Source organism: Pteropus alecto, unplaced genomic scaffold, assembly GCF_000325575.1.
Source record: "Pteropus alecto unplaced genomic scaffold, ASM32557v1 scaffold25, whole genome shotgun sequence".
Lineage (NCBI taxonomy): Eukaryota > Metazoa > Chordata > Mammalia > Chiroptera > Pteropodidae > Pteropus > Pteropus alecto.
The window spans coordinates 19,118,600-19,142,217 of record NW_006441955.1 but is presented as its reverse complement, the minus strand read 5'-3'; the positions used below and the strand labels follow the sequence as shown (position 1 = coordinate 19,142,217).

Sequence of the window (23,618 nt, the reverse complement as noted above, 5' to 3'; positions counted from 1 at the left end):
ATTTCTCTAAGCATCCACTGTTCTTCCTGTCCTGGAAGCATATGCAATATAGTGCAATAGCCTGGAGTTTGGAAAGAGGTATGTTATGTAAATTGAAGGCGTTAATTATTCTTATCTCATTTAAATTTTTGTAACCGCACTACCGGATGGAGAAGATATTCAGTAAGCATTATTAATCGTTTTAGAGAAGGGAAGAATAAAGATCCAAAGTTAGGTCATTGGTCCCCAAACTAGAAGCAGAGCAGAGTCAAATTTATGGCAGGTCTTTAAACTTTTGGTCAGTGCATTTGTCTAAGTCTACTACTTATTAAAAAAATCTCCCCTTAAAGCTTCATGAATCCAGTATCTTGTCCTCCTCCACTGTCCACTCTCTAACTTTGTAATTTTCCTCTCTCCTCTATTTACCAAAAGACACACTTGGGATTTTCCTGAAGAGGAATTTTCTTTTTTCCTCCACACTTTTTACACGTCAGTTTCTTTCTTCTTCTTCTTCTTCTTCTTCTTTTTTAAAAAATTAAATCCTTACTCTTTTTTCAGCTTTGTCCTAGAATTCATCAGAAAAACTTAACCATAGAAGTATATGCGAGGCCATCCAATCCAATAGCTGTTTACTAGTGAGCTTAATAAAACACAGAGTAAATGATTTGCCTAAATTCATAAATGGTAGTAGAGCCAGCAATAGAATTTACTTCTTCTGATTCTTAGTTGTCTACTGTTGTTTTGAAAAGTTTTATAAAAATTACATAATAGTTAAGATAAGATTGCACAACTACTAGTAATTTTTAAAATATTTATGAGCTGTTTATATTCAAAGTTTTTAGATTAGATAATGCAGGAGAAGGAGAAGCTTCTGAAACAGTAGTCTAGAATGCTGAGATGATTTGGCAACCTCAAAAACAGAGTTGTAACCAGACTGGAAAGACTACAATTATTTCTTTAATCTAGAGTGAAACTTCTTCCCATGATAATTCTTCAAATTATGTAAGTAGTTTAAAGGGCTCATACTGGTTTCAGTGTATTATAATATAGAACATTTGTCAATTATAGAGGGAATTTCCAGTAAAGCAGGTTGTTCTCCCAGGCCTAACAACAGAGGATTATGAAAAACAAAACAGATAAAAATTGGCTGTGAAGAAAAGTTTTTTTACACATTTACATTAGAAATAAACTGGAAATGCATAAAAGCCACATAATAGATCCTAAGGGCAAGTAACCAATTTTATTTCCTCCCCTGAAAGTTATTTTTCTGGGTTCACTCATTTATCATCTTCATTAGATATTTATGGCCTATAACCCAAGACACTTTTGAACTAAGAAGTGAAATACTAAAGATTTTTAAATGTGTAGTTTTGAATCCTGCTGCAATCAAATCCAATCCAAATGCAGAATACTAAAAATAATCTCCCCAGTTTGTGTTTTGCACATTTCAAAGATCATTATCACTGGAGAGGAGACAAATCATTTTTTTCCCTTAAGGATGGAGCAAGGTAATTGCCTTTGACACTACCCAGGGATAGAGAATTTAGAAGTCACAGATATAGTTGTGTTCCTGGTTATCACGGGTACAAAAAGAGCTCTCTATTCCTGCTAATTACCAGGGGGAGAAGTGAGAAGTCTGGGAGAGTCACGTGGATCTTGGGGAAGATGCTGGCAGAAGAGCCCCAGCTTTCTTTGGCCAGAATTGGTCTCAAGGCTCCCGTGACCAGCTAGCTCATTATATGAGGCTGATTGGAAGGAGCAATTGTGCAGAGTATTTATGCGTTTGCTAACAAAATATAGCCTCTGTGCTGTCCAAACATTCTCTTTTTTGTTTGTCCCTTCTCCCTCGTATAAGGAGTAGAATTGGACTTATAGGCGTAATTAAGTCTCCTAGAAATCTACATATTCATGCCAAAGTTTTTCTTCCAAAGTCTGTCTAAAAATTATTTGCAAAAAAAATGTAATCACTGTTTAGCTCAAGTATAGAGAAGTCAACAAAACAGATGGATGCTAACTTGTATTTATGTTCAAAATTAAAGGAGGAATTTGGAGTCTTACTTCCATCCCCGCTGCCATTTGGAAATGGCAATATCATGCTCACTGCCTCTAATTCAAATTATCTTCATATTGCACATCTCATGATTTCTGGGAAAAGCTAGAGTGTCTCTCCCCATGTGCCAGCTATTGCTTACACAGCTTGGTTACATAATGTCATAATCACTGCATTGTCAATAGTAAATTACAGGAAATTATACAGTCTACTAACCAATGTAAGGCATATGAAACCTATATTAGCCTAATAAAAATAATTTAGTATTATTAGCCTCATAAAAATTAATTTAAAAATAATCAAGGAGAACTGTGAAAAATGACTTAAATCCCATTTTAATAAGTAATTTTGGACATTTTCCTGATTATAAAAAGTTGGAGAAATTCAATACTTTATTTTATAAGAAAACATTAAGTTGAAATTTAAGTATTTTTAGATCATTCTAAACCACGCCCAGAACACTTTCTGGAATATGGCAAGTGGTCAAATATATTTAATAATTGGATGAGGCGAGGGGCTGAAAGAGCTAGATAAAACCTTTCCAAATGTTTATAAAAAAGGATTACTAACCACAATTATTTTTAAAAGACAACCGAATAGAAAATGTAGGTTTATATCTTTTACTCAAACACACTGACATCTAACTAACGTCACTAGAATAACAAAAATTCATTTTTACATGTTGTGAATTTAGAAACTGAGATAATTTAGACAGGAGTTGGGATAAAGTTTACTCTTACTTTATTTATGTTAAAAAAAAAAGTCTCCTAAGAAAGTGAGCAAAGTAAACAAGCTTGCTAGGATGCTTTATCTATGAGAGGGCATAAATCATTTTCAAGCTCATTCCTCCCTGTCCCTTCTCTACATCTAAGAGCTCACTCTCCTCCATGAGTGTATTAGTTTTCTATGGTAGCTGTCTAACAAATTACTACAAACTTGGTGGCTTAAAACAACACAAATTTTTCGTATAGTTTTGTTGCTTAAAAGCCCGACATCGATCACAGTGTCCACAGGGCTGAGTTTTTTCTGGAAGCTCTGAAAGAGAATCAAAGACTGGCTTTTTTGCTTTTTCAATTTCTAGAGGCCACCCATCTATATTTCTTAACTCATGGCTCCCTCCTCTATCTTCAAAACCAGCAACATTATAGCTCTCTGACCAAGCTTCTGTAGTCACATCTCCCTCTGACTACAGCTGGGAAAGTTCTCAGATATTAAGGACTCATGTGATACATTGAACCTGCCCAGATAATCCAGGACAATCTCCCCAACTTAAAGCCCTTAACATTAATCATATCTGCATATTCTTTCTGCCATGTGTGATAACATAGTCATAGGTTCTGGAGACTGAGACCTAGAGATCGTTGCTGGGAGTCCATCTTCATTCCACAGGTGGAGGCAGGCAGTGTTCAGTTCATAGGACTCTGTGCCAACATCAGAAGATGGATCCATCAGTAGATGGATTCATTTTAAATAAATCTGGTGTATAATAAGTTAGTATAATGAATTCATATTTATTAATGAAGGGAATAATGATCAACTTCATTTAAATAAAGCCTTTTCTAAATTGTTTGAAATGTTTTTATGTATATAAAATTTTTAAATTAATTTAATTATTGTTTCATCATGTTATTGCTTAATAGTAATAATTTCATTGCCTTCCATAAGTCTATGTATTTTACATAATTTAATTATAATAATATAACTTTATATATAATACTATCTTATATTCTGGTCTTTTAACAATTCTTATACTGTCATGTGATCAGGATGTATATTCTACTCTAGACTTAATTCTTATTATGTGAACCAAATATACTATTCTATTCCTTATACAAGGGAGAAGGACAAACAAAAACCAGGATGCTTGGACAGTACAGAGGCACTTTCTTTAGAAAGTACACATATACTCTGAACTATTGCTCCTTCTGATCAGCTGCTCAAGGGAGCGTTGAAAGCAATATAAAAAAAAATTGTATCTTATTAAGCTTCACTCCCTATATTAGAGATTTATGTGTTTACAGTTTCTCACTGGTATAGATAATGCTTCACTGAACATTCAATTATTTGTACAGCTGTTTTTGCTTTTATTGAATAGATCCCTTGGGAAAAAATGCTTTGAAAGAAATTATGGACTCAAGATATATGACTATCTGTTGGTTGCCTACCCATTCCTCTCTTATTATTTACTCATAGAACCATAATTTTGTTCGGGTATTAGGTGGTAATTTGGTGAAGAACCATAGGTTAAGTGTCAGGGGATAAATTTGTCCTATGAGCCAAACCTGGATATTTCCATCTTTTTTGCTAGTGATTGGTTTAAGAATTACCTAAGAATTAGTCCAAGAATTAATTAAGAATTAGTCCAAGAAGGCCCAGACTAAGTTTTTATAGTTGGTGAGGGTTTGATCAGAGCTGGGATTTAGGCTTCTGAATCTGTGATGTGTTGACATCTATACATACAATCTGGGTATCTGCTATTACTATAATTCAGATGAGAGGAGGAGCTGAACTAGGATGAAAACTGGAAAAAGAGCAAAAGACATTGCAGAGGACAAAGCAAAAGAAGGATTCAAAGATGACTCACATTCTTACACAGAGTGACTGTGTAAAAATGAAAGTGCCATTGTTGAGATTGTGGGTTTGTGGTCTGGGTGTTTTGGATGCTCAGGGATACTGACTTTAATTTAGAATCTGTGACCTGAGGACAGAATATTAAACCTCCTTTGGGCCTCAAGAGAGACAGTGAAGTGATTTCAACAGAAATGTACCGTAAGCAACAAATGCAAGCCCTGTATATAATTTAAAAATTTCTAGTAGGAAATATTCTAGAAATAGTAAAGAGAAGCAGGCACTGTTAATTTGAATAATATATTTTATTTAACACACTATATCAAAAATATTATCATTTCATAATATCATTACCTATTCCAGCATCTCAGTTTGCTCTGGCCACATTTCAAGCATTTAATAGCCATGCACCTAGAAAATGAATTTAGGGATCAGTTATAAAAGTCAGCATCTTTCTTTTCTTGAGATTGTAAATTCGTGTTTAGGTTATTTTTGCTTTTTAAATTTATTTTTAATTTTAATTTTTTGCTATTATGAACAACGTCATGGTGAATGGTTAACGTACACAACTCCTGGTGCAGGAATTTGTGGCAGGATAGCTGGGAGGAAGCAGACAAAATAGTGCCATTGTTTTTCAAGATGGCCGCCTCAGTTTATATTGTTGCTAGTAGAGTGTAAAAGAGTCCTTATCATTCCGCATCCTCACTAACATTTGGAAAAGACACATTTCTTCATTTTTGTCAAACTCATGGGTGTAAAGTAGTTTCTTATTTTGTCACAATTTTCATTTTTCTAATGATTAATGAGCTTGAATTTTTTTTTCAGATGCATATAAACCTTTATTTTATTCTCTTATAGAAATCACAAACATTCATTCAAATATAAATATATATTACATATGTTATATATGTCACATAATATTATATTCTTATATTAATGCACAAATATTTATTGGACATTGTCTGCTAAATATTGGTCTTGGTACAGTGAATACACTTGTGGGGGAAAAAATAAATCCTGCCCTCATGGAGTTTACATTCTAATATGTGTATGTGGTGAAAAGGGAAAGATAAAAAAAATAAAATACTGTATGTCATATGGTGTTACTAAACCTGGGTTTAAGTCTAGCTCGGTCATTTTACATCATTAACCTTGGTTTCTGCAGTTGTAAAAAGGAGATGGTAATAAAATCTATCTTATATCGTTTATTAAATACATATGAAGAATCGACATAGTGCCTGGTAACTTTTAAGGGTTCATAAAATATTATTATTATTATTATCCCCTTTCTGGCTTCTACCTTTTCTTCAGTAATTTTTTTTTGTTTCCATTAGAACTACTGAAGTTTAAGATTAAATATGTTTCAGTTTTGTTGAAGTTCTTGGCTCTCGTTTGGGTATCTTGTTTTCTGCAACAAGACAGATGACTTTGGCTAATTTTGAGATGTGTTACTTTCAAAATTCTTAAATTCTAAGCACCAAGAGCCTGAGAACATGCACTTTTTAAAAAGCTGCATCGTGTCAAATAGCCAAAAATGCAGGAACATCCATAGGAATGTCTCATATAACTCAGAGCTGTGTTCTGTGAGTATGTGTTGCTTGAATTCATTGTTTCAATATAACCACCAATTCATTGTAAATTACATGCAAAGTACTGTGTAGAGGAGATGCATATGACCTTATTAATCTTTGGAATAATTATTTGTCTCTCTTTCTTAGATAATGATGTTGAAAATGATCTTCAATCAGACATCAGTTGAGCACTGCAAGACGCACCCAGAAAAGCAGAAAGAATGCAACTTCTTCTTAATAGCTGTCCGCCTGGCTTCACTGAACCAGATCTTGGATCCCTGGGTTTATCTGCTGCTAAGAAAGATCCTTCTTCGAAAGTTTTGCCAGGTAGCAAATGCTGTCTCCAGCTGCTCTAATGATGGACAGAAAGGGCAGCCTATCTCATTATCCAATGAAATAATACAGACAGGAGCATGAAAGAGAACACTTACTCAACTTGCATGGTTATAGCTTTCGGCAACAAATAGCCCTAAACCTTACTGTGAATTTGGGCATCTCTGGCATGCCGCTGTTTATGCATTGAAGCAGAATTTTTGATAGAAAGCTGAATGATCTCAGCATAGATAATCCCCTATGTGCCAAAGGTATTGAAATACAAAGAAAGGAAAATATATTAATAGTCTAGTGTTTTGGGGTCTCTGCCATTTGTAGCTGAATATGCGATTATTTATGAGGTGAAAACATTATTTATAAATGATCTTGATCGGTGGTAGGTGTGGGAGTAGGGATAGTTAATATTCCAGTATACTGAGTACATGGGAGATTTAATGCATAGATCATTGAAGACAAGGCAACATTTGCTGTTTTTTCAAAGTCCTTGGTCTTCTGTGTTCTCTTTCATTCCTCTTTCTCTCTGTATCACCCTTTTTCTCCTTACATTTTTAAAAAATAGTTGAATTAGAATAAAAATGTATATTGTATCCACAATATTAATTGGTACTGATGTTATTTAAGTATTGTCCAATATGTAAATTAACTGTTAACCTTACAAAGTTTAAGTTTTGGTTGGATTGGTAATTAGGTTTACGTATTATCTGAATAAGAGCCAATTCCATTTATTTTAAATATGACAGGACTCTTGACTATTCAAATGCTAAATATTCTTCCTTTTGAATACATTTTTAATTCCTACAACCCTGGAGAAGATTCATAAAATTGATCTTAAGCATCAGTGAAGTGATTTTTCAGAATGCTATTTAAGGACTTATTTAAGCACTAAATATAGGTACTCTGCTTAATTATCTTCCCTGCTTTTTCCACTTAAAGTATTCCCCAGTCTTTTGGATATTTAAATACTAACTCTGATTCTAAGACCAATAAAAATTTGAAGATTTAGTGAAGACTTTCCACAGTTTGGCCTATTTATTGGATAAGAAAATTAATAATATTGCAGCACTTTCTCTGCCCTCTTCTCAAAGTAGCTCTATCTAAATATGTATTATTAAATGTTTTTCTTATAGTCTACGTGTTACAAACCTTGATAGCTAAGCTTTATGTCTCTTAGGTACAAGTAGATTTCTATGTTAAGTTTCGAGAATTGCACTTGAAAAAAAAATCTCCCCAACAAACACAACAATCTTTTAAGTTATATCTACACAAAATGTTCTTTGTATTCCTGGAAGCATTCATTTTGCAAACTCATTAACATTTTTTTTGTGAAGATTTTAATTCGTAGTTTACTTTATTGCTTTCTTAGTTTAAAAAAACTTGAGATTTATTTGTACTCTTTTTTTTTATAGTAACTACATTTTTCTTTGAGTTTTGTAGGCATTTGGGGAAAATTTATTCTAACAGGTACAATATATCTATTAAATTTATATGTATATCAGTGAAGGTCAATCAGGAATAATCAATTTAAATGACAATGTCAAACTGAGTGAGAAGACAGAATCTGCTGGGGTGCTTATGTAATTCATGATAGTTCTGCTAGTCTAGGTTTGGGAGAGAATGATAAATAACCTATATCAAAACCCCATTATAAAATCTCTTTATGTTATAGAATTGGATTATTCCACAGATAACCTCATGAAGATGAGGCAAAACTACCTGATTACAAAAAACATGTGCACTTAAATTACCTTAATAAAAAGGCTTTAGCTCTTGAGTGTCAGTTCTCTGATCCTAGGTTATAATCAGATGGACATAAATGCAGTATGGATTCGAGTGGTATGAGCATGATTGGGTTATTCTTCCAGCAGCTAGCATAGCACTTGGAGTGTAGGAAGTGTTCAATATTTGTTCAGTGAATGAATGAATAAATGTCTGCCAAAACCAAGTGCCCATCAGTGAGGCATCTGCCATACGGTTGAAGTGCTTTACACCATTACAGTTCATCAAGCTGATAAAGTGAATGATCTCTACTAATTACTGAAATATAAATTTATCTTCAAGTGTGCAGGGTCATATTGCTGTACAACAAAGTGCTTTATTTGTATTAATAATTTAGGAGACTGATTAGTCCAAATGGTAATGGAGATTACTGTCAAAGAAATATCACTTTTTATCTAGCCACAGAAATATATACAGATGAAAAATTCTGAAACTTATTCTTAACCGCAAAATAAATTTCTGTCAAGGGAATACATGGTAGGAGTGGACGAACGGGAAGTTTTGGATAAGCTTGAGTAGGAGGTGGAAAAGGAAGAAATCATGTAAATGGTATGTGAGTTTTGTTATCTAGGCAGCCATTTGTTGTTTAGGGAAAACCTGACGAGAAAATAAAAGTCTCAAATGATTTTAGCCTTTGGATGATAGTTGAGATTAGAATTTCAGAGACATTTTATAGAGGCCCTGGATGTAGTTAGGGAGTGGACATCTAAAGTCACTGTAAAAGAGTATGTCTGTTTCCAAGTTTAAATTCATTTGCCTTTAAACTCACTCTCATATACTTAGTTTATCTATGTATATATCTGAGCAGAAAAAAATGCATACATAAATTATGACAATTTCAAACTCCACGATATTATTGAAAAAAAGAGACATAGGAAACCACATAGAAATAAATGAATGATTACAATGTAGAAATATATGTAAAATAAGCTATCATAGATTTTACAAAGCTGTACTGATTTTCTAAGCAATAAAAAGATACAGCTATGCTGTGTCATAGAGGAGAATGACGCTATCTGATAAAAAGTTTACCTTTCAAATTAAATAGCTATGGTGTATATCTTAAAAATATTTTAAATTGAAGAAACAATATGTTATCTCAAAATTTACCAAATTTACCTATTAATGTATATTCAAAGGTATTTCAATAGATGTGTTTAATCATGCCAGATTTAAATTACTATGAATTAAAAAGTGCACATATATTTCTACTTAATGCTTTCTTACTATGTAAAAGATCCCCCGACCATGTTATAGAAAAAACTTGCAGAAGCTCATGTGACAGTTAACTATGAAAGACTCTGTGACCATGATGACAAACTAAAAATTCTAAAACAGGATTTTATAAAGATGGTCGATCTGTGGCAGTATTCTGATATTAAATTTTTAAATGAATTAAGCTTTTTATTTATTTAATACTTTTTACATTTTTCTTGGTTTTGGCCCCAAATTAGTAATCAGTCTTCAATAATCCCCACAACAATAATTATTTAATGGTTCTTTGGTATTGGGTTAAGTCAGAGACAAAGAATAGAAAAATGCCATGCTTTGCAAATTTGGGCACATATATTGCCTACTTATTTTCATCTTTTACCCCCAAAAACCTCTCTTGAAATATATAGGACACTGGAAAATGAGTGACACAGAGAGCAGAATATTTATTAGGATAAACATACTGAAAGCTAATATGGAATAATTAAAATTTCTGATTTACCTATGTAAAAAGTTTAGACCATCAACCATGTCAAATCTTCACAGATGCTTGTTTATTGCTGGTTTTGTGCTTGTATATGTCTCAAAATCTTTAAAACTAAGGTCTAAATACATGTACAGAATTGTTCAATGAATGAGATTACATCACTTTTAAAATGAAGAATATTTAATATTGTAGTTAAGTCTATGGGACTGTTTTCTGAATTGCAATAAAATGCTAATAAGAGGTGACATATACCTGTGATGTTTCATTAATTAGGTTGTGATAGAGCCAATGTATAAAATTAAAGATCAATCTAAAACTCACATATACATTTTTTAAGAATATAATATCAATTCGGTATTCTAAGAAACTAACAGGTGGTGATTGCATATGAAGCATGAAACAGAAAATTAGGGAACATTTTTAAGTAAAATCCCATTATATTGGTATCATTTATATAGATACTAACTTCATGCAAAGTTTCATAGTCACCTGAATTACTCTACCCAGAAAGGTTTTAATTTTATGATGAATTTGTATTTATGGTTGTTATGTGAAATCTTGCACATTTCTTCCCTGAATGCCTTTTTGATTAGCTTTACACTGAATAAAACTGAAGGAAGTTTAAAAAAAAAAAAAGTTAGCACAGGGTAACTGTTTTCAAAGTGATGAAGGGAAGACTGAGAGACCATGAGTATCTATGAAAGACTTTAACAAATCTAGAATTGTCATTTTTTTCCAAAAAGAGATCAGCAATTAGTTTTTAAGTCAGATGGAAAGATAACTTCAAAACATGCTACTCAGCATATTTGTTCTCATTCACCCCTGTTCTCTCTTCTTTTAAAGAATAAAAGAATCCAAAATCTTTATTTTATATATTCTCTATTTTATAATTTCCAAAATGAGAATTCTATTTAAAGGCTTATAATTTATAAAAATTGAGTTGTAAACCATTACATTACCAATGCCATAGCCAAGTACATTTGATCCTTTAGAAATACAATTCAATCAGATATATACCGTATTCATTTATATATCACACATTTTCTTTATTGAGAATGAAAATTCTTTTATCTTCAAAAGTTTCACATTAGTTTCATACCATAAGCAATCCAAATGTTTCCTGGATTACATATCTCTTCATTAGAGATAAGACTGTTGCCCCCAGATCCCTTGCCTGCAACCCGTTTATCTATTTTCTCACTAAGAGAAAGTAACAGAAATACCTACTATTGGTGAATCTGGGATCATTTTTGAGAGAGAATGGCTTCATATTTCTAATATGCTAATGCTCTAATATATGAAACATATCTAAGTCTGATTTTTAATGAGTCTACTTTAATGAAACAATTTTATCATGGGAATAAAGGTAAGAAGGAAAGAAATCAGCATCAGGAACAAATCGGCATTTTCAGCTCTTTGAGCATTTTGGAGATGATTCCACCTCTGAAATTACTTTCAGATATGCAGCTCTTAAGTTCTTGTGTCAGTTGCTTTAGAATTAGAATATTTTGGCCTTTTAATTAAAGTGAATCAGCTATCTAGCCAAAAGCTAGCCAATCACCAAACTTTGTTATTTGAAAAGAGTTTATATAGTTTTTAGTTCCTGTGTATATCAAAGCTGTAATGTGAAGCAGAGAAAATATATATGACTTACTGATCTAATTCAATGTTCCTTCAACTTTCAAAAGGATACTTATGTGGATCAGTCATGGAGGGTGGGCTAGAGAACACAGAGAAAAATATGGAGGAAAACCTGTACATTTCTATTCCTGTTAGAATTCTTCATCCTTTTAGGCCATTCCACAGAAGCAAAGAGGAAAGGACCACATTCATCTTTACACAATTGAGTGTGAGTAGGACAAAGTGAGGAATGGCTAGTGTGTGTGTGTGTGTGTGTGTGTGTGTGTTTAAGTGCAAGTGTTAAGTTCACTCAAGTCATCACTGACTGCTAAATTCTCTCCTTTCCATATATACATATATACTATTTTACCTTTTCTCTCTTCTTTTCTCAAATGTTTTTGTACAAATAGTATAAGTTGAACATTTCTTTAAGCAAATAAATTGAAAATAGCCACTAATTATCTTGATCTGTTTATAACAAATGAGAGTGTACTATTTACATAGTGTGTCTAAATAAGAACTGAAATCATTGGCACTTTAATCAGTAATGTAAACTCAGTATAGAAAGCATGTTTCCCCACCACTTTTACTCAGCATCCTATCCTCTACGCACTTGGTTAACTGAGAAAGTATACTTTTGTCACCTCTATGTAAAACTTTTTTGGAATTATCTTAAGTATATTTAAATATATCTTCCAGTATGTTTTAAAGGCTGGTCTTCAATATTGTGGAGACAAAAAATAAGAGAGACTATGAAAAGTACATCAGAATTTTGATGGCATTCAGGTCACAGCTAGTCTGTGTATTTAATAAATGTATGTTATTTATGTTATGTTTGTCAATGGAAAATAAAGTTGAATGTTCTGAAATGTTCCTGTCTTTTCTTCCTGATGCCAACTCACTTCAGGAATATTATACTTACAGTTGTATTAAACATTTTGCTGAAATCCTATTCGACATGTTTTGTCAAAATAACAGCACAATGTAATCCAACAGTATCATGCTATCTGGAACAATGAAATCATTTTGTCTTATATTCCATAATCATTGTACTGTACAGATTATCACTATGTGCTATAAATCTGAGAGGTGCTTTTTTCTCATTTTCATCATGATATTTATTCATGTTATAATACCAGAATTTTTGTTTTTAATACAAAAGTACATTTATAAATTATTTTAAATTTAGGTCTTCCTCTTTCTTGTGGATTCTAGTGTAATTTGCAAGTAGCTACCATAAGATTTGCCCTTGCATATAGTCAGACCCTTTAACAGTCTTGTACCTGGGTATTAGTATCAGCTCATTACTATTAGAGACAAATGTGTGCTGTTCCATTACCCTATTTCATATGCTCAATCAGGTCACCCTACTCTTCTTTCTTCAGTGAAGAAAGTTTGTAGAATGTAGACTACAAAGCCTCCTCATTAAAAGTAGCGCATCGAGCTTGCCTTCCTTCCTCTTAAGACAAGGCATTTGAGAAACCTATGTCAAAGGCCCCCAACCAGGTACTACAGTCTCTGCAATATTTGTTCTACAGTATCTCAGGTAGACATCATGATGGTTTCCTTTCAATAGGCCAGAAATGTCCACCATGATGCCAGGGAACCTACATTCCATGAAACGTGACGCTGTTCAGTTTAAAGTCTTTGGAGAACATGGAGTCAGATATACTTAGATACCCTTGGGAGTCATTGTGCTCACCTAAACAGTCTAGAGTAAATCCAGTTTGGAGGGTGGCTCTCACGATCCAAGCCAGTCTTCTAGGCTTATTTTTTCCTTCAACATACATTTGTTGTATACCTATATGTGCCAAGCATTCTGGTAGGTGCTAAGACATAAGGATTGAAAAAAAAAAAAAAACACCTCGCTTTCAAAAGATTTATAAACTAGTAGGGGAATAAGATATAATTTGATCAGAGCTGTGATTCAAGTAAGCATATGGTACTATGAGAGCCTATGGGGAGGTGACACTAAAATAGGACATGATTTCCTGTAGGAAATGACATTTAATATGCATTTTGGAGAAAACAGTAAATGTTAACCTGGAAGGGGAGGGCATTTAGGGTAGTTGTTCACTTCACTCTGCCCAAAGCATTACAATTTCAAGGCATTGAAACTGACTAACTTCTAGCAGCCTTGTGGGAAGTGTGGGTCTGAATAGAGCATATCTCTATAACCTCCCAGGGTGGTCAAAGGTGGCATGGCCTTAGAGCAGAATTTCTCAACCTCGGCATTATTGACACATTGGGCCAAATAATTTTTTGTTCTTGGGAGCTGTCCAATGCATTATAGACAGTTTAGCAGCACCTATGACTTCTACTCACTAGATGCCAGTAATATCTCCCTAGTTGTGACAATCAAAAATGTTGCAGGATGTTGTGAAATGTATCATGGGGGACATAATTACTCCCAGTGGATAACCTCTGTCTAAAGGCAAGGGCTGTGGCCACCAAGAGGTTGCTGTGTGTCAGGACAAGGCCATCCGTGGGATCTGGTTCCTGACAGGCACCATTCTGGCATTTCCAGAGAAAGCAGGCAATTTGTGTCTGACTTCACAAAAATGTGGCACTACCACTACAACAATGCCTGGATCACCACAGGCCCTGATCCACTTCTATAATCACATAAACCTATTCACAAATGAAGAGGTACAATTTCTTAGAAAGTATCATCTTTCTATTGATGCATCCAATCCCTATTTTGTTCTTGATAAGAGGTTCTAAGGTTATGTGTCTCTCAAAGGGATAGCTAAAGAGAGTGAGTCAACTTCTCCCAGGACCTTTAAAAAATCTGTTGTAATTTCTTTTAATTAAGTTCACATTTCCAGACAGGTGTCTTAGTAAGAGAGAACTAATTTATCAAACTCTGTCTTTAATAGGATTTTTGCATGTTTGGTCTGTGTAACAGAGCTGCAGCAGCTTTATATAATCTGAAAGATTTTGATCAAAGAGTGGTCAAATTTTGGTCAATTGTCTCTATTAGCCTATGTCTTTCTCAGTTCATGGCAGGCCGCAGTACCTCAAGTACAGGGATATTACCATACATTTTGATGACAGAATTCAAGTCATGATCTCTATAACTGACATTTAAATTCTGGTTTGTATGGAATAGGAAGTTGAAAAACTTAAACACCAAATCTGATCAAGAAATAAAATTAGAGCACGAGTACTCATTAATTTACTGTAAATTTCTGAGTTGAAGTAAGAAAGGTCTATGGATAATCAGTGTTTATGCCTAATTATTAATGTAATTTTTTAAAAGAAGGCTTCGAATATGATATATAAGGTTGTCTGAATCTGATTTTGAAAAGAACATTGGAAGAAAATAATTCTGAAACCATTACCACCAACTGAAGTTTTTTATACCAGTTAAATACTGGTTCTTAACCACTTTGGAATTAGAAATCCCTCTGATAATCTGATGAAAGGTATGGATCCCCTCCTCACAAAAAGCACAGAGAATTTTTTTCACATGGTGTCAGAGATTGTCCAGCCCTCCTGAAGTCTGTCTATGGACATCTTGGAAATTTATGAACACAGGTTAAGAAGCCTCACTGTGAGAGAGTCGTTATGATTCAAGGAACCTCGCAAGTTTCCATGTTTGGTTAAATAGTAAAATCTAAAACTGGAGCTAATTCAACATAACTCCCTGTGAATGACAAAATTCCTTGACATCTCACTGTATGCCCATTATAGTAAATCAGCATAATCAGGAGTACAATTATTAAAAAGACCTACACTCATTTTAAAAAATTGTTATCATGTGCAAAAAAGAAATGACACAATCCTAAACAGAAGAGAAACAATGTAGGCTGTTTACCAAAAGCAGGCTGAAAGTGAAAGGACCATTTTTTAAGAAAAAATTACAAGTTATTACTGGTTATCTAATGACACAGTTGCCTTAAAACAAAGATCTTGTTTCGTTTTGTCTTGTGCTGACCCAACAAAAAGATTTAAAATGAAACTATTCAAGTCAATAAAAATATCTCGCCCACCTGAAAAATGCAATCTAGTGTACACAAACCAATTAAATGGTTAGAATGTAACTTTATGTTATTTTTCTGTTACTTTACATTATGCAACTTTATGTTATGTTGCATGTACATTTGGTTACATATATATTTATATTTCTGCATGCGCTACACCTGTGCATTGCTATTTAGAATGAAAGCAGCAAGGATGACCTTATTGATTAATCCTTTCACTGAGAATGCAAGGCATAGATTTACAAACCTGACGAATGTAAAATTAATGATGCTTTAAGCCAATACTTACAGCTAGCTATTAGTAGAATGCTGTATTGATGTTTATAGTTCTTATTTTTCTAGAGGGAAAAGTCTGGAGCAATTAATGACATTCGTCTTTGCATTTCTCTTGCCTTATTGAAGAAGATGGAAATTAGACCTTAGAGCACTAAAGTATTTGTCTATTGGAAACAACTCTTTGATACTAAAGCATTCTACATTCTGAATGTGTCTACATAAATTAGACAGCTGTACAAGGTGTGCATAGAATTGCAAATTGGTTTTCATGAGTCAGTTGTTTGGAGTCTTCTTAGAAAACCAATGACAAGCCATTTTTAGAGGAAAATCTTTCTTATTTTTCAACACTCCTTCACCATTATCATTATTTCTTTTTGGTGTAGCACCTTTATTTTAACAACTGCAATGACAAAATTAATTTTTACTCAGAAATTTTTGGAGAAATAATATTGATTTATTGCCAAGCTCTGAAAGGGAATGTTGTACAGTCTTAATTAGACGTGCATGGCTCTTATCTCTATCCCAGGGTTTCTCCCATCATGGTCATTTGGAATATTCCTGCTACTATCCCTTCAATAGAATTCATTGACAGCTGAAGTAATTAATTAATTTTATTAATATTTGACCACTATTAGAGATTGTAAATCTAATTTAAAATATTTTGAAGCATTTTGAAACAAAATAATTTCACCAAAATGTTCTCTAAGGTTTTGTGGGTCATAATGAAGGAGAAAATCTTCCAACATTGGACAAGGAGTCAGAACACTTATGTCCAATTATCTAATTTGCTATTCACTGATTATTTGCTCTTGACAATTCAGTAAACCTCACTGAACTTGAATTTTCTCATCAGCACAGGGATATTGGGATTAAACATTGAAGATAGACACTTTCAAAAGCACTATACAAGTAGCTAATGGTTAACATAATTTTATTATCCTCATTTCATTAATGGAGCAACACTAAAAATTAATTTTGATTTTCTCATCTCAAATAGTCTTGCTAACTTAGTACTGGACAGTCACCAGGACGCACAAGTGATATTATAAAACTGGTTATGGTTCAAAACAGGGAACGATACATAGCTTCTTATAGGTTAGTTGCCTGCCTCATCTGTATAATCAGGGGTCGGTCTGTGTGGCACCTTCTAACTGAAACAAAACAAAATGTGATTCTTCTTTCTCTCTGGAATATTGTATAGCTCATCTTGTCAGTTAAACACAGACAATTTTTTTCTTCTTAACCTTGAAAAACAGCTCATAGGGAGAACCTCTAGGAGACTTAGACAGGAAGGCTCATGAAAAATATGTTTCTTTTTTCTCTAAAAACAATTTTTAGGTTTCCATTCTCCCTCTCCTATGAAATTATTCTATTTTCTCAACCAAACTGCAAGATCCTTGAATCCAGGAGTCATGCCTTTTGTTTGTTAAGTTCTTTTGCCTCCTTTTTCTTTGCTTCTCATCCAAACTACCAAATCCTATAATTTTTGTTGTTAACCAATGAGTCTTATTTACTTCTTTTTTTGGCTCAGAAAATATCATCAAAAAGATTAGACTGTGTAGCTTTTCATACACTTGGGCTTATCAGTGTGTGTGTGTGTAGGTGTGTGCGCATGTGTGCAAATGCCCATTTTATCTCAAAGGCATATTTCTTAAATAAGTTTTATTTTTTAATCATAACATTTATGTACATACATACCTTTAAAAAGTTAAATAGTGCTAAAGGCTTATCATGAAACCCACAGTTTTCATTCTAACTCTACCCCCATCGCCCTGCTCTGGAAATGTCACTATTTTCAGCTTTTTCTCCAACATTTTTTCTAGCATATACCATCATGTTTCTAAATAACATACTTATCTTACTACTTATTGCTTCATCAACTTTAGACATTCCTATATGATGATTTCCTATTTTGCTGGATTCAGCACCTCCTCGCTTATTCTCTCATTATAGTTATAATACAATTTTCATTAAATTAGTATTCAGTATTTGCATTTTTATGATAATGTAAATACCTTTCATTGCTGAGTCAGTGCTACTGTGATCATGTTTTCTGTCTTGGACAATTTTTTTTTTCTAGAGTTAAGAACTTTAGTTAAATTTGTTATGCTTTCTTTGTACCACTACTAAATCTTTACTGTTTTCCAAGTGCCACACCTATCTGATAATATTTGTCCTCTTTAGAGTCCAACATTTTTCCTAGGTTTCTCTGCTGTTCATTCATTTGCATCTCTTTTAGTAAAGACTCTCTTTCATAGATCCTGTGTCTCGAATTATTTCTTGACTTATTCATTTATTTTGATTGCAAATGGACTTTTTAATAGGAAAAAATGTAAGGAACCAAATTCTTAGAAAAGGAAAGAGATTGGTTTTAAATAAACATGAACACTAATGCTAACAGTGATAATAACAATAGTGGCAGATATCATTTTACAAACACCAGTACTTTACATTTGTCGTCAAATTCTCATGCCAATTCTGAGGGTAAGTTGTAGGTGTTATCAATACCACTTTCCAGGTGAGAAGACTGATGCTCAGGGAGGGTAAACCACTTGGCCAAGTTCACCGAGTGAGCGAGAAGTGAAGCTGGGGTTCACGCCTGATTTCAGGATAGAATATAATTACTGTGTAAAACCCGAACAAAGAATTGCTACTGCAATTTTTTCTGAAGTTTCAAATTTATCTTTGAGGGCTCTACTAAGCCTCCATGAAAGAAAGGCTTTGACTCTGTTATGGTGTCTGAACATCTTCCAACAGCCAGAAACAGTCTTGGGCAGCAGTGGGGAAGCTATTCAAACAGAATCGATTAGATTCAGCCAACAACTTTCTCAGCAAAAATTTGAAAGACCATATGTGCAGTCTGAGTGTGTGCACACTACAACAAACATTCAGACCCTTCCTTGTTAGATGCAGGACCGCTCCCGCAGTGGAGAGAATATTGGCTACCTTGCAGCAAATTCTTGCACAGAAAGGCTGCACTTCCACTTCCTGCTCAGGCCTGTGGGTTTTTCTGAAAGCTGGGTTTAGTCAGAATTTGATTACTAATTATATACCTCTTTTAGCCCTTTGGTTTTTTTGTTGTTGTGTTTTTTCCTTTTATACTTCCTCTTCTGTTTGTAACTTAGGAGGAGGTTTACTGAGAAGTTGAAAAGCAAAAGATATTCCTGCTTCCTAATTACAGAGAAACTGCTGAGAGAATTTATAAAATACTGGGCAGAAGAGAAAGAGCAGACCCTTTGTCGGCAGTGGAACCATTCTGTTTATTGTCTCTTCCTGCTTAATTTTGAAATTTGCTCTGACTTCTTCTTGCAAAATACAATGCAGTTTCAGAGTGGAGCATGTTTTGTTTTTAAGAAAGAAAAACTCTTATGTCCAGTTTGAAGTCTTTCTTCCCTCGTTGCTAGTAAGAAAAATCGATTTGGTGCATCTGATATTTTATTTACCAATTTTTTTTCTTCAACTGGCTAATCTGATTTCCTCAGACTGATTAGAACAGCACAGAACATTTTGCTCAAGAGAATAAAATCTCAGCATCTCTAACACTTGAATTCTATTTTTATCTCTAAATGAATTTAAAAGAAACAACCCACCCATAGGTGTAAAACTTAAAAATTGGTGAATCTTGGAGTTTACCTTTGGTCTCATTTTACACATTATCTTTTGTCCATTTCAATATGTTTGCAACAATAGTCAATAATTCTCAGGTATCTCAGGGGTCGATTAACATTTATTCAAAATAGGCGAGACATAATTATACATAAATCTTTATTAAAATTTTTTTGTTAACTTGAAGTTATTTAAATCAAATCAAATGAGTAACTGCTTAGGGAAAATGTTTGAAGGATAAAATCCCTCCTGCCTGCCAACTTTGATGTCATTTGCATTAGAAATGGAGCCTGGAGATCTTTATAATGGTTTATTAATAATAATATAATTTAAAAAACAATGTAGCAATTTAAGGTCATTATTGTATGAGAGTAAGTTTTAATAAGACAATAGGTTCAGAAAAAAATTAAAGTGAAAATGATTACATTGCTTGAAGTTTTTTAACGAGAGACACCATTCTCCATTTCACCAAATGAAGGATGAGTCCCTCTGTTGCCCAACACAACCATTTGGAAGAGAGAGCCATCTCTGGAGGAAGGCAAGAGGCAATTAGGATGCCAACTAGATTAATGGGATCCTCTTTTGGATGAAAAGCATCATGATCAATTTACCTTCAGGTGTATGAAAGAATGTGTTTTGGAGTTAGATCTGGGATCAAACTTTGGATAATAGCTATGGAACTTGAAAGTAATTCCTTAAATTCTCTAAGATTTTTTAACCTTATATAAAGAATTGGAATTTTTGCACTTACTTTATAAGGTATGGTGAGGATTAAATATGTAAATATACCGGAAGAGTGGTAGGTACAATAAGTATGCAAGGGGCATCGTTATTGGTATGTATTAGTAGTGGTAATAGTAGCCACAATAGTAATATTAATTACTTGAGAAATCCATAAACCATATTGGTAATGTGGAAAAGACATTCTAACCTCTGTACTAATTCCTTATATTTTGGGAGATCCAAACATATATGGATATAGGCAGTGGGAACTAAAATTAGACTAAATTTGGTAGCACATCTTAGTTCTGTTAATTTTTTAGTAGGCTGATCTTAACCAGGCTAACTTAATCTTTCTCACTTGCAGTTTCTTTAGCTATAAATGAGACAATTTTATTTAAAGTTAAATTTATTGCAAACATTCAAGAAACAATGCATGCAAATGCTCACTTAATGCCTGTAACATAATAAGTACTCAAGAAGTGGCTGTTATTATTTTATTATAAGTTATTATCATTAATATTGAAGTCAAGCTCGGAAGAAAAGTTGGCTCAGTTTCCAACAGAGGCTGAATGTCTTCACAAGCACAAATTTTATCCAACTTTCTTAAGACTTAGGGTAAAAAAATAAGGATGTGGATCAACAGATAAGAAGTACAAGAACTAACAAGAAGGGCAAAATAAAGAAATTATTTTCTTCCTGGTTTAAGTGTATGTCTTTGTGAGATTAAGAAATGATTCCAGTAGCACAGAAGAGATATTTAGTTTTATTCATTCATTCATTCATTCATTCTTTAGTTTTCTTGAAGAATAATTAACAAAGAACATTGTATTAGTTTAAATTGTACAACGAAATGATTTGATATGTGTATATACTGCAAAATGATCTCCACAATAAGTCTAGTTAACATCTATCACTTCACATAGTTACACATTTTTTTCTGGTGATGAGAACTTTGAGGATTTACTTTCTTAGCAACTTTCAAATACAGTCACATGCCACATAACTACTTTTCCATCAAAAATGGACCATTTATACAGCAGTGGTCCTATAAGATTATAATGGAGCTGCAAATTTCCTATCACTGAGTGATGGTGTAGCCAATGTAACATTGTAGCACAATGTATTACTCACATGTTTATGGTGCTGCTGGTATAAACAAGCCTACTGCATTGCCATTCTACACGTACGTAGTACATTAATACTTGGTAATGATAACAAATGACTATGTTATTGGTTTATGTATTTACTATACTATACTTTTTAATCGTTGTTTTATAGAGTATACTTTTTCTACTTATAAAAAAAGTTTTCTGTAAAACAATATGCCCTGTTATGCCGGCAGCAGCCTCATACAGCTTGTGTCTCTTGATTGTGTAATTTTTTCTAGTGCTTGATTTAATCTTATGTTCTTTTATAAATTTAGTGTAGCCTAAGTGTACAGTGTTTATAAATTCTACAGTAGTGTACAGTAATGTCCTAGGCCTTCACGTTCACTCACCACTTATTCACTCACCTAGAACAACTTCCAGTCCTGCAAGCGTCATTCACCATAGGTCCCCTATACAAGTGTAGCATGTTTTATCTTTTATACTGTATTTTCAATGTGCCTTTCATAAGTTTAGATCTTTTTAGATACCCAAGTACTTACTATTGTGTTACAATTATCTACAGTATAGTAAGTAACATGCTCTACATGTTTGTAGCCTAAGAGCAATACAAGGTACCATATAGCCTTGATGTGTTGTAATCTATACCACCCAGGTTTGTATAAATGCAGTCTGTGATGTTCACACAAAGACAAAATCACCTAACAACACATTTCTCAAAATGTTCCCCTGTCATTAAGCAGTGCAAGACTGTATAAATACGATATTAACTGTAGTCTCCATGCTGTGCATTATGTCCCCTGAACTTGTTTATCTTATAACTGAGGTTTGTACCTTTTGACCTTCATCACCTATGTCCCTCACCTCCCACCTCTAGTAACCACCAGTTTGTTTTCTATTTTATAAGTTTGCTTTCTTTAGATTCCACATAATAGTGAAATCATATAGTATTTGTCTTTGTCTGACTTATTTCACTTAGCATAATGCTTTCCAGGTCCATTCATGTTGTTGCAAATGGCAAAATTTTCCTTTTTATGGCTAAATAATATTCCATTATATATACATATATCTCACATTTTCTTTATTCACTCATCTATCGATGGACACTTAGGTTGTTCTCTTGTCTTGGCTATTGTAAAGAAAGCTGCCATGAACATGGGGTACAACTATGTCTTCAAGATACTGATTTTATTTCCTTCAGATATATACCCAGAAGTTGGATTGCTGGATCATATGGTAGTTTAACTCTTTTGAAGAACCCAGAAGAGGTATTTAAAAAAGTCCCTGTAATACTTTCCTCAAGTGGAACCCAGACAAAATAAGTAATAAGACATATAAGTTGAGAAGTAGATTTCAGGATGACAGATTTTGCCTGAAAAGCAAAAAAAAAAAAAAAAAAATTCTGACCAAATTGGTAAATGCTTTCTCATTGCTTTCTAATATAGACTAGTATAGCATATGCCCAACCCCTCAATTTCCTGATGTGTAAAGGACTGTGGAGATAATAACTTCTAGTTTATAGGATGGATGTAAATACTGGAAGAAATAATGTATACATGCCAAGTTCCATCATCATCACCATAATCATCATTATCATCATCATTTCTTGTGTAAAATTCTCAAAGATTTACTAAGATCCAGGCAAAACAATATTTTATGTCTGGGTACCTTAAGGCTATTTATTTTTCTCTATCTGTGAAGTCATTAGAAAATAGAATTATCAGAGAATTTTTGGACTGCAATGCATTTGGGGAAAACATAATAAAAAGAGGCATTAATTCAGTTTAAATTAGATGGAAGTGATACTTTTCCTCTTAGTATTTGGAATGAGAGAAATAACAATTTGGTCCTTAGTGGAATTGCTTCCTCTCTGGTGATAACTATATCTCCAAGAAAAAAATGAAAATTAGATACTTTGTGTGTGATTTTGATAGATTTTGATCATTGATTAAATGAATGATTGCTTGATTTTTTTAGTCATTCATACATCTTTAATGAGACCCTACAATGTGGATTGAGTTCCTGGGAGTCTGAGGTTTATCACTGACAGAGTCCAGATTTAAGATTCTCTGATTCTTCAAGAAGTTCCAGTTTTCATTCATTACATTTAAGACTTAAATATTTTTCCCAAGATGTAAATAGCTTTACTTTTAATTTTTATTCTAATTAGAATATGTGTGTATAAAATTCAAGCAATGCAGACCACAAAGACCAAAGAAAAATTCCCTATACTCCACCACTCAAAGTTAACCATTGTAAATGTTTTAATATCCTTTCAAATTCTTGTCTTTGCAAGTTTCTCCTCAAACCTGGCTGCATCTAAGA

General features: G+C 33.3%; 1 protein-coding gene across 2 annotated transcripts in view; it reads left to right on the top strand.

The window, feature by feature from the left end:
• Positions 1-23,618, top strand: part of PTGER3 (prostaglandin E receptor 3) — an 83,221-nt gene that overhangs the window by 26,356 nt on the left and 33,247 nt on the right. For both annotated transcript variants that reach the window (XM_006919320.1, XM_015595084.1), the window contains exon 2: positions 6,316-6,495. In XM_006919320.1, the coding sequence (XP_006919382.1) occupies positions 6,316-6,495 (180 nt within the window). The remainder of the gene's footprint in view (positions 1-6,315; positions 6,496-23,618) is intronic.